Here is a 12,957-nt window from a genome sequence, read left to right on the forward strand (position 1 = left end):
CAGGTATGACAGGCCTATTGCTGATTTTAGGCCTATGGCTGATTTTAGGCCTACAGTGTGTAAGTAGGGCTGCCCCTGACATCTCCTCCCTTCAAGGCAAGCTATTTCAATTGATAAATTGGAGGATGCTGTCAAACTCAGACTAAAAAGACTTCTTAAGCTGGGCTACAGGGTCTAACTAAGGCCAGTGCCTATGAGTCCACACTGTCACTGCCGAGATTAAAACTTTGCTGACCACAGGAAGCAACAGGACATGAGGAGAACTGTTGGGAGCCGACTCCTAGCCGAAAGTGGCTATCATCTTTGGAGCCATCTTAGGCCATATACCCTGACAAGAGACTTGTTTTCAACAGCTCGAAACAGCTGAGCACACTCTGATAAACATCTTGTTTTTCTCACATATCTTGTTTTGCTGTTTAGTGCCACCAGCTGCAAGGCGCACATGATCTCCACGCTGCTGGGTGCACGTGGTCTCCTCACTGCTAGCTAGGTGCACGTGATATCCACGCTGCAAGGCACATGACGTAGTGCCTTCAGCTGTGCTTGTCCACGAGGGCAAGGCACGTGGAAAAGGGTATAAATACCCAGGATTTCCTTCCAATGAACGAGACTTGATCAGACTCCCTGTCTTGTCTCCATTCTTCGCGGCTCCGTCCCCACTCTCTCTCTTGCTAGGCCCTGACCTGTGGACCGGAGCAGCAGAATGGGTAGCTACAAAGTGGCCCCCAGAACGTGAGGCAGCTCGGGCAGCTACAGAGAACTCCAAACGTCAGCCATGGAAAAATGGCAAAATGGCAAATCCACTCTGGAAACAGCTTTCCATTTGCTCTCTTGCTAAGGAAACCAAATCTACCTGCCATGTGAATCCAACCACTTCATTTCCAGACATTTAACCTAAGGTAGTGGGAACTTTTGCTCATACCAAGTCTATTCCTTAATGGTTTGAGCCATGTCAACCATCACTTTCAACCGGCAACAATCCAGGTATCTGTCACTGTGTGAGTGGAAACAGCCACAGGGTGGAAGGCAGCTCAAAAACAAAAAGTAACAAATGACTGCTCCAAAGGGCAAGATAAATGTGAAAGGTGTTATGCTCAGTCAAAAATACCAGCTGAGATGGATTACATATTGTTTGATTTCATCTCTGTGGGATTCTCAAAGGCGCAAATCCATGGTGATCAGTTGGGTGATGAGAGTAACTAATGACATCTGGATGGATTACAGGGTAGTATTGTAGAGGAAACTTAGCGACATTAGTGACATAATCTGTGTCCCAATGATGGTGATGGTTATATGAGTTTACACTTGCTTTAAGACTCATGGGACTGCACCAGAAGTAACAATGTTCCCATATATACATTTCAAAGACTAGTAAAAACTGCGACAAATATGCAGCAAAAACTAACACAGAAGTACAACTCAAATCTCCCTACTTGGAGTCATGTCATGGTGAACTGTAATTACACTGTAGTCAACTCAATTAGGTCTGATGCTGGTATGTTCATTTCCCAGGGGCAGAAACCCAGGTTTCTGATCTCAGTGTCTTTAATATCCCAGAGTATCTGATGTCTGAAATAAGCCACGTTGAAAGTTGAAAATGATGACTCAAACGTAAATGCATCACATTATTTCATTTGTATGCCAGAAAAGCAAGAAGGGAATGTTACCCAATGAAAAGAGGCTACTAACCAGTAACAGAATTCTAGAAAGCCTCATTTTGAGGTTCCATATGCTTTGTAGCAGATGCTTAATTGGAGCAACTGGCTAAAGGATTTAGCACCATTATCCACATTTTAAGAAATGCAGTATGTGTGTACCCTTCAATGACTACTTCCCTATGAAGACACTTAATCATAGAGGTTATTAGTTTTAAGCTCCATTATAGAGGATGTGCATGTGAATATTCTTGACTTAGTGTTGCCTTATTTAGTGAATGGGGAATTAAACAGTTTTGTTTAAAATCCATAAATTCATATGCTGGCATAAATGACCAAAACATTGCGTAATACTAGTGACTAGAGGGATGGCTCAGTGGCTAAGAACACATACTGCCTTTGTAGAGGACAGGAGTTTGCTCCCAGCACCCACACTGGGGTGGCTTAAAGCTACCTGTAAATCCTGCCTCGAGAGAACCAGTCATCGTCTTCTGGATTCCACAGGCACCTGCACTCAAGTGCATAACCCACCTCCCAACACATAATTTAAAAATAATAAAAATAAGTCTTAGAAGTATTCTATAGTGCTGACATTTTGTGTGTGGTCAAATTTTAGTATTACGTCACAACTTCTAACAATCTATACCTTGCCTTCTTATCACCACACATATGCTGGCTTTCCTCAAAAAAGTCTCCCAAACACTAGAGAAAAGGATGCTTTCCAGGAAAGGGTACTTCAGACAATTTCAAGGAGGCAACATTGCTTTAGGAGCAGCAGAAAGCCCCCTCCAAAGATCCAAAGAGGATCTATTTAAAACAGGTTCTGAGAGAAGAGAAAACCAAAGATCTCCATTCAGGGTGTCGGGTCTGGATGGTCAGTCAAGAGGAAGCAAAGCAAAGTTAACAAGCTAAGCATGTCTGGGCCTCCCAAATATCATGGTAGAAAAGGCTAAGTTAGCACTGTTCATGATGCAAGGGCACCAAATGCACTGCTGTGCTTGGACTTCTCTTCATCTTCCTGCTCTGTTTAAGATGGGTCACCACCCAGAGGTATAACACCTATGTACTATAACAGTATGTCACAGACATGAAATATTTTCATATCAACACTACAGTGTCAAAGTAGCCACATCTACCACCTGCTATATTCTGTGGAAAGGAATACCTTGCTGTAGCATGCCCATTCTTGGAAAACACAATCAACAGCCCCACTTAAGATACGCTACACTGTCAACAAAACCATGACAGGGAATGGAACTCAACCGCTCTCACACACACCTCAGTTGCTGGCATTCTCTTTTCTCTGACCTCCGTCTGTGGAGCCACTAAAAGCCTGATCAGATGACTGACAGCCAGTCTCTGGAGACAAGTTGACTGAGGAACCTACAGAGTGGAGAATTTTACCCTGGAAGCATCAACAGATTGGAAATGAAATACCGTTACCTTGTTGGGTTTTGACTGTTCAATTATAAGGCCCGCGTTCCACGCAGGTACTAAGGGGTGGTGCTGATCACTAGATCTGCAGCATAAAATAGTGCATGGTACTCAACCAGGGAAAAAAAGGAAGCACTCGTCAGCCAGCATATATTTCTAACACATGTGATCTGTACGCTGAAAACAAGACTGAGCAACTAAACTTTAGGAAGTACTTTTTAACACCATTAGATTTCGGATTTTACAGTTCCTCACAGACATATATTTTCCTACTCTTTAAGCCCTTCAACTAACTATGGCATAGTTTCACAGTGCTCTGTCAAGTCTACAAAGCTTCATAGGGATATATTGCTAATCACCTCAAGTAGGCCAAGTCAGGAGCAGGATATACATACATCTCGAGTTCAGACAATGAAAATCAAATCGAACTTTAAAAACTATGACAGGCTCATCAACAGTAAACTCCAGTGAGGTGTGACTGATGCTGAAAGCACGAATCAAGGAAGAATTATTTGAAAATGTGATCACGCTGCTGGGTCTGGAGAAACACTCAGAATCCAGACAGATGGAAGAACACATGAGTTTAGAAGCCTGGATTACTGAATTTGAATCTCATTCTGTGACCTGCTAGTCTGTGACCTTGAACATGGAGACAGGAGAGAGCACTATTCCATATGCATAGTAGCATCTTGAGAATAACGTGGTAGATACAAGGTGCCTAGCACAGTACTTGGAGCATAATAAATACTAGGTCATGTAATACGAAGCAAGGAATGAAAGACAAATCAGTGTCTAGCGCCAAAAATGGTGAAGAAAAATCCTAAATATCCTATTTCCATTTTGTTTATCTCATTTCACCAGAAAATTAAAACACCCTGGAGAATACTGAGCATAAACCACTAATCACGCATAATGATAAATTTCTGCTAACTCAGTGAGAGCTCATGGTCATTGATCATTGTATAACAGCTTGACTCTTTGGCACAAAAATGAGCTCCACACATGTTGGGGCCATAAGCACTTCCTCAATATATCTGTAATGATATTGGTGTAACTGTCCTATAAGACTCTGAAAAACAGTGACGCTTAGCGTACACTGTTAACACCAACCCACACAACCAGGGGCCCTGAAGTACCTCATAAAAATTTGGAAGTGCACACGCATAGTGGGTGGGGACATACAAAGCACAAAGAGCCCTATTACTCTCCATTTTGCATTTATAAAAAATAGGGGTGTAAGAGCATCTGTGATTAGGTGGCTCCCTTATCTGCACAGCAGACCTGTGGAGGAAAAGGATGCCGTGGGCAACCTACCCCTGAGAAGAAGTTGGAGAATGAGGGCCAAAACAGAACGGCACTGTACTCACATGGTGAAGGAGCCGGGGGGAGCAGACACTCGCCGCAGGTCCGCAGCTTGCACCTGATGGATGCTAGAGACGGCAGGGAATGGGCAGCGAAGACAGAGTCAGCGGGACAGCGTGGACAAACAAGGACCAAGCCGGGGAGAAAAAGAGAGACACACAAAGTTTAAACAGAAATTAAATGAGCGTATCACCAACAGCGATGAAAGAAAAATAAAAAGGAAATCAAGCCAGCCATGGAAATAATCCAGAGAAGCCGGTGATAGCAATGAAGCCAACGGGACACATGGAAGCGGTTAGTTCCGGGCAAGCCACATACTGGAGCGCAGGGCCAAAGCAGGAGGGTAGGCTGTGGGCACAGAACGTGTTATCGATGGCACCTTTGTTCCAGGACATTGAGGACAACTCAAGGGCGGAGGCACAGGCTTCCACACCAGAGTGGGAAAGCAACACACTGACCTCTCCCCGAGGAGGGGAGCCCATTTCATCCTCACACCTCGTCTCTGAGGTCCCATCAGAGAGCCATCTTGAAAAGAGGAACTCAACAACCTTGAGCTTCCTTTAGCTGAACAGCGAAGGTTTTCTGAGAACCCCAGCAGTAGTTTTGCGGAATTCCATTTCATCCTTCAGATGTCTTAATGTTACTCATACTCCAGGTACAAACATGAGACCATAAACATCTCCCCTTCATTCTCTTCTGATGAGGGCGGTTCACAAACGCTATTAGAAAATAAGCACTGCACGATTTAACGAGCTGACCCCCAAACTCACTCTCTCCACACCATCACCCTCTTTTCTTCTCTCGTTTAAACTTCTCTAAGTGCAGAGCAACAGTCCCCAGATTCTCTACCTACTGGGTACATACATTTCTACAGAAGGTCCCCCATGAGTTTACGCCAGTGTTCTGTCCATGTTATCTTCAAAGACTCTGTGAAAATCAATAGTATGCCTCAGTAGTCCAGGATGATGGAACCCAGTTTGCCCAATTCAAAATTAGCTAACTAGCACTCTTGCCTTTATGCAAAATGACTGTCTTTCATAATTGCAAATGAAGTCAAGGGCACTAGTTGAAAGACTTCCCTTTTACACCAGTTATTTTACGGTTCTGATCACCTTCAATAGTGCTTCACAATACAGAACATAATGAAATACATCTGGTCTCTGTCTCTGTCTTTCTCTCTCTCTCTCTCTCTCTCTCTTTCTCTCTCTCGCTCTCGCTCTCGCTCTCGCTCTTGCTCTCTCTCTCTGCTAGGAAATTAGTAAAAAACCTAGACAAAAATCTCTATAACATTTTGTGTGGAAAATATTTGTTGGATTCCATACTCTGTGTAGACTCATATGTTCTAATAAAATAAGGTGTACTCCTTTGCCAATATCAGTTAGTGAACATATTTTGTTTTGTATATACTAATAAAATTGGGTTATTTTCTGGTAAATATGTTTCCTTTCATAATACATGTGGACAGAATGGCCTCATGAAGGCCTACTACTTAGTCTTCGCTCGTGGAGGCTCCTTGTAATTATTCATGTAATCATATCTAATTGGTTCAATATTTGTCCTGCACTTGCAATAAGACATCCTGGAAACATATTCTATATGACCTCTATATCCATGAGGTCTTACATAGCTGTTATTCTGTTAATAGTTTCCAAGAAACGTAGCAGACATAGAAGTTTAATGAAATGCACATGTGAGTCACGGATTCAACGTGTGATCATGTCTCAGAGACGATGCCAGGTACCGGGCATTCTGAGTGGAAAAGCCCAGGGCCTCCCCACAGAGCAGAGCAGAGAGACAAACACACAGATGAGAGATGCTCCACGGAGGCAGATGATTGATGAAAACAGCACCAAGAGGTACCACGACTGCTAGAATCAGCTAGAGGACGGTACTTGGAGGAAGTGATACATGAGCCGGGTTCTGCACTGTGAGCAAGGCTGGCACAAGAAAGGAGAAAGGGGGACCACTATGAGAAGAAAATCCAGGGGCAAAAGAAGGATGATGACGGAGAAAGGCTGCAGCTCCCCTGGGACAAAGAAGATCAGGATGAAGACGGAAAATAGGAAAACAATCTATGAAGATAAGGAACAGAGGCTTTCCATTTTGGGAATTCTCATTTGTATAGTAAAAAAGTCATCTTTCTAAAGAGGGGCAGCCAGGTAAAATGGGAAATAAATCTACTGTGAGTGCACATTAGCAATTTCTAATGAACAGGAGAGGTGGAATGCAGTAAGATCTGAGTGACGAACTGAAGATAGTCTCAAGGAAAGTGCAAGCTAGCCAGCTAGGTGTGCAAAAGTGGAGATGACTGAGGTGGCTTCAGGGACAGAGGCAGGATGAATGTGCACATGGGTGAGGAACAGACTCCATGAATGAGAAGGAAATACAAAGGCAGTAAAGTTAAGGTCTGGCTCTTAGTATGTAATCTGAGCTTGCCATAAAACCTCATTAAGGAAAAACTGTCAATTACAGTGTTTAAGGAATAGTCTAGTTTTGGAAAAGAGCTGAGGCTGAAGTCAAAGACCTGAGATTCAACATCCCAAAGAAAGAGCAGATGTGTGAGACACACCAGAATTCAGGGAAAAAAGAAGCAGTTATTCAGTGAACCACAGTGTTAAAATAGCAAGTCTTCCCAGGTAACATGGATGAAAGGAACCCAGCTCCTTACATGAACCAAGCAGCTACCATCTCTATATTGAGAACACATACACACACATACACATATAAATACACATAGTTGCACATGTATATACATGCACACACACACAAAGGCCTGTGACTTTGATACAAAAATTTTATGACACAGTAATATTTCTAGCAAGAAAATTTATACAGGGAAATTAAGCAAAAGAAACAGTTTTAGTTTATTAAACAAACAAACAAATAAATAAATAAAATGGAAAACGGATGGAAGGAGAGGAAAAAAAGGAAAGAAAAAGGAAGGCAAGAAGAAAGGGAAGCAGAGCAATAAAGGAGTAGTATGACATCTCTTCCATCACTCAGTGATGGACAAGTCTGAGAGAACCTCAAAGGAACAGACGGTTAAAGAAAAAGTCTTAAACTCAAGGTTGACTTTAAACTTGAAACTCTACTTGGCAATTCAGAGGAAGAAGTTAGATTTGAGAGAGAGCTAGAGAGAGAGAGAGAGAGAGAGAGAGAGAGACTGTATGATAATGTAGATACAATCTAACTATAGAAATGAAAAAAGATTATGGAGAGAAAAAGCCAGGCTTAGTGAATAAGTTTGACATGGTAACCAGGTTTATTCCTTTTTCTTCCAAAATGCAGTATCAGTACTGATTTCTTTTAAATATAGTGCTGAATAATAATTTTATGTATTTTTTCAAGTTTTATTTTTTTCTTAATGAATAGTGTGCTCTGAGTCCCACTGGATATGGTCTTCCGTGTCACATGAGGCTGATATGTTGGGAACACTTCCCCAGGTAGGAAGTGTCCGACTTTTATTAGATGAGGGTGCTCTTGGACATCTGTACAGTGGAATGCAAGAAATGTGTCATATGCCACACAGCCATGAAGACAAAACAAAACACTATGTGCGCTTATCTTGCATGTAAAGGAAGCCAAATGAGTCCTAATCAACAGGATTACATAAAGGAGACAAATTCTTTCTTGACAGAGCATAAAAGTTGTTTGAAACTGAACACTTGAAGAGGTTTACTTCTAAGAAGGTCATGAGAGCATGTTCTTCACTTGAGCTATAGCAAACTGATTAAGCTTTATTCTGTCCTCTCCACTGATGACCTATAAGTGACACGGGCACCTTGTCCACTGTACAAATTCAGAGGTAGCTTTCTATTCATTGGGTCTTAGGTTTCTGCTAAAACCAGTGTGTCATGATTTGTCTAACATATCTAGAAGAAATGTAAAGAACCGTGTACAACTGTTGACATCTTGTCTCTTTTAACACATAAACTCAACAGTTATGTCTTCGACCTAGAAGAAGGAAAAGGCAGCAAGGACAGAAAGCATCAGCAAATGCACCAAGAGCTTTGCCAGCTGCAAAGTGTAGATAAAGCAAGAACTGTCACCTCGGAGTGACTGGAGTAAACGGAAGCTCGAGGAAACAACCAGGCCAATGTTCCAGGAAGTCCAGACTCCAAGAACAGAGGAAGCGGACTTCTCACGCCAGCCTCAAACTTAGAAGCGGATGGCAAAAGCTGAAGTGCCTGGAGAGTGCTGTCTGGTGCTCTTCCTGCGCATATGCTGGCACGGAGGGAGGTGACGGGAGCTATGGCACCTGCGTCATCAGTTATTCTGGGAATTTGTGCAGATTCTCACCTTGACTTCATGAACACATGGCAAAGCATGCCCCTTCCTTGCAGGCACTGCCAGGAAGCCAGCCATTCCGTACAATTGGTAACCATGCATAACAGAAAGCAAACAGGAGGTGCACTTCTGAGGCCCCTCACTGTGACAGAGAATGACCCGAGACCCTAAAGTGACCTTAGGAATAGAGGCATGATATCTAGAAGATACTAAAAAAAAAAAAAATGACCCAAATCCTCTTCTCTCTCCAGCTACTTCTTCAAACCAGAGCAGACAATTAAGTCACCAATTTGAGTAAAGTTCACTAGAAAATGAACATATATCCTGTATTACCTATTCTTTATTGTCTTACCTTGAATCAGTTTATTAAAACACCTAAATAGAAAAGAGAGAATGTAGAAAGGAAGGGGTACTGGTGTTTAACAGTAGACACAGTGGGTTGAAGTAAGTATGGACAGTAGATGCTGTCTTGGAAGGCAAAACGTAGTTGATGCATCAAAGGACATGGGACCCCAAATTGGAAAGGTAGGGACCACTCACTGACAGGGAGGAAAAAAATGCCTCTATAAACAAAACTAAATATTAAAGCTAGTTCTTCTGAACACAATATACCCCCAAACAATTAGCAAAGTAAAACTGTCTATTTTATATACAGCAAAATTTACCAAAAAGGTCAACTAACTATAAGATAAACAAAGTGAGATTGTCCATGTTCCCGTGAGAGAGATCTAGGGCCTATGGTTCCTTCTTGAGGTTTTTTCTCTCCTTTCTAACACAGTGAGGTCCCCAGAGCATGCACATGCTCTGACATCTGCTTTCCAGTGTCTCCATGTCACCCAGGAAGGCAAGCACAGACTCACTCATTGAGCAAAGGCATTGAAGTTCTCCGCTTGCTCTTCTGTACCATGTTGGCCTGATTCCTCAAGGAGATCCGAATCATAGCAGGTGCCAACCTACACGGCTCCCCATCCACTTGCATGGGGATGGACTTGTAAGTCAGAAGCATGACTTCCCGACACTGGTGCAGCCTTTCTCCGTGGCCCCCGACTTGCAGGGCAGCCTGTCCAAGGAAGAGGAAGAGGAGCCAAGAGTCAGTGCTTAATACTTCAGGACATAATATTAAGAACCACTGCAGATAACCAACAGCCTAGGTTCCCATTGGTAACACTGATAAAACTCATTAGCCAAGACATCACAGCTACAAATAAATTCAATATGGAAAGCTTCTGAGGAAGTGTATCACGTATTCCCAGAGACGATCACTGTCCATTTCACACAGTATGAAGGTAAATATAGCTGTACCAGGAAAAAGATGAATCCATGTTTATATATCTTTCATTTGGGGTTGAATGCTATGCAGTGCGTGTGGAAGTCAGAGGACAGCTTACAGGCTTGCAGGAATGGATTCTCTCCTTCTACCTTGTAGGTCCCATTGGTAGAACTGTCAGTCAGGCTAGGCAGCATGTGCCTATATCTGTTGAGCCATCTTGACAGACCTCATGCAAGACTAATTAATACAAAAGGGTTTTTTTGGTTTTTGGGTTTGTTTTTTTTTTTTTGGTGTGTGTTATCTATTCTCATTAAGTAACTGATATCAGCATAATAAAAATAAATAAAAAGGACCAAACGCATACTTTACCAATTTCTAAATTGCATTTACTAATGCTTAAGTGGACAGCCTATCCTTGATTAATTTTTACGCTTGGGCAAGGGTTTTCTTTCTACCTAAAACCTCTCCAAACTATTTTAAATTTGTTTCAGTAAATAAAATGATAAAAATATATAAAGAAAAGTAAGTTATTCAATTTAAGACATTCTGGAAACTTGGAAATATCACATCTAATGCTATTATACTTATGAAATCAATTCTGTAAATAATTTAGAAAAACAAAGCCCCAAATATATTTAGAATAGTGTGAAAGAAGAAAAAAAGAATAATGGTTATTTTACCATCCTTACTAGACAAAGGATCAAAATACTTTTTAAAAACATGTCATTAAATTACCGATGTCTGCATACCCACAGGGATGATGAATGAAAATATACAGAGAAAACTACATTCATCTTTCTGGGGACATGATCTCGTGAATTTGACAATATAATTGATTGAGTTAATAATGCATAATTTAGTCAAGGGTGTTAGAAATACTTGTCAGTACATGTAGAAAAATATAATCAATGTAATACTCCGTATTATACACAAAGAAGAAAAATTAAATATATGATTCTCAAGCTGAAAGAGAAAGCAAAGTAGTTATCCTGTCTTCTACAGTTTGGAATGTTGCTGTTGTTGGTGATGACGTTTTCACTGTTTCTTTTTATCAAAAGAAAATGTTACTCTGCAACCAATCTGACCTTGAACCCTCCTCAATCCCCCAGCTTCAGCCTCTTTAGTATAGTTTAGTTGACTACTCTTTAGTACAGACCCGTACTGCCACACTAAGCATGACGGCTTGGCTCTTGAATGTCCGTTGAAGTCACATGTGTCAAATGTCTGGTCTCCATCCCATGGCTTTATTGGGAGATGGGGGAACCTTTAAGAAGTGGAGCCTTGTGGGAATAAGCTGGGTCACTGGTGTCACGTCTTTGAGGAGGTATCAGAGCCCTCCTCTGTTATTATTGTTTTTTCTACAATGTGTCCCTACTATGATGCACTGCCTTGGCATGGGCCCAAATACAACATCCAAGAGAACACAAACTCAAATTGTGAGCGAAAATAATCCTTCAGGTTAAAAGCCAATTTTCCCAGATATTTTGCCAGAGTAATGGCTAACTAACTTACCATCTCTCTCCTTTTCTTTCTCTTTTTTTCTTTTCTGGGTTTTTTTTTTTTTTTGGTTATTTTATTTATTTACATTTCAAATGTTGTCACCCTTCCTGGCCTCCTCTCTGCAACCCCTCATCACATTGCCCTGCCCTTTGCCTCTAAGAGGGTGCTCCTCACCCCCCACTCCTGCCTCACCTCTCTAGCATCCCCCTATGCTGGGGCATCAAGCCTCCACAAGACCAAAGGCCTCCTCTCCGACTGATGCCTGGATAAGGCCATCCAATGCTACATATAGGACAAAAAAAAAAGAAGCAGAGACTGAAAGAAAGGCCATCCAGAGACTGCCTCACCTTGTGATCCATTTCATCTATAGACATCTCTCTCCTTTTCAAGCAGCCTCCCCAGCTGTGGCTAAACCTCCCTAGAGGCCGTCCCTATCTCTATGACTCACAGGAACAGCTGCAGCCACAGGCCCACTTCTTGTGGAGTAAGTGACCTCCTTTCAGAATACTGACTCCGGCTTTACAGCCCTCATGACAAAGTCAACCAAGACCCTTCTCAGATTGCCATGTCTCTCTCCAAAGTTCTATCGTTTATCTTATGGCCTGGGTCCCTTAGGACTAATGCCACCATCTAATGTCACTCTCGTTCACGTACCAGAAGTGACAGGGACTGTGTTCACTTAATGACTGATGAATCTACAGACTGTCTGCTTTTCGGTTCCTCTGACATCCTCTCATTAACCTTCAACAGCCTCAACGAAACCAGCTCATACGGGTTCTCCCTCCCTGTCGAGCGATGCTAGTCAGAAAGGAAGAAATTCTACCTAGGTAATTCGTGGCACCAAGATTAGTTAGTTCACAGTGTGCCACACAAGCTTTTGCAATCATTCTCTTTCTATAGAGTAATATCATTAAGTTTCATTGCTTTTCCCCCAGGTCGTCAAGAATTAAACTTTGAACACCAGTGTGCTACAAAGTCACACTGGCTGCTGTTAGTAGTCTAAATAGCAATTGTAGCAGTAATACGTCCCCAATGAGTTGTCCACATAATTAACTACTTACAGAGAAACTAATCCTACTTCAGTTTCCTCAAATGTGGATGGTTTGGGTTTATTCCTATGATCTTTTTCTGTGCTATTAGTTTATGACTCTAGATTGTGCCTATAATTCAACAATATCATGTTATTAAATACAATCTCATCCCATTTACAATCATCATTCTGTATTTCTCTCTATCTGCCATAGAATTAATGTTTAGTCGTCATTGTCAAAATAAAGTGGGGCAATTAAAGAAAGGAAGGGAGTTTATCTGAAAACCCTCCTCCTAGTTATTGTATAAGAGATCCAAAAGTCACTAAAATTTACCTATAGTTTATTTACAAATTCCCTCTTAATGATAAGATAAAGACTGAAAAAAAAATCTAAGTACCCCTTCTCACTAAGAGGACTT

At 41.7% G+C, this 12,957-nt stretch overlaps 1 protein-coding gene across 4 annotated transcripts in view; it reads right to left on the reverse strand.

The window, feature by feature from the left end:
* The window catches only part of Dgki (diacylglycerol kinase iota), a 429,274-nt gene that overhangs the window by 135,207 nt on the left and 281,110 nt on the right, over positions 1–12,957 (reverse strand). For 3 of the 4 annotated variants that reach the window (XM_028768387.1, XM_028768388.1, XM_028768389.1), the window contains one exon: positions 9,599–9,798. In XM_028768387.1, coding sequence (XP_028624220.1) covers positions 9,599–9,798 — 200 coding nt within the window. Of the gene's footprint in view, positions 1–4,456; positions 4,520–9,598; positions 9,799–12,957 lie in introns of all 4 variants that reach the window. The other variant, XM_028768386.1, reaches the window with a different exon arrangement.

Source organism: Grammomys surdaster, unplaced genomic scaffold (genome assembly GCF_004785775.1).
Source record: "Grammomys surdaster isolate TR1022 unplaced genomic scaffold, NIH_TR_1.0 186, whole genome shotgun sequence".
Lineage (NCBI taxonomy): Eukaryota > Metazoa > Chordata > Mammalia > Rodentia > Muridae > Grammomys > Grammomys surdaster.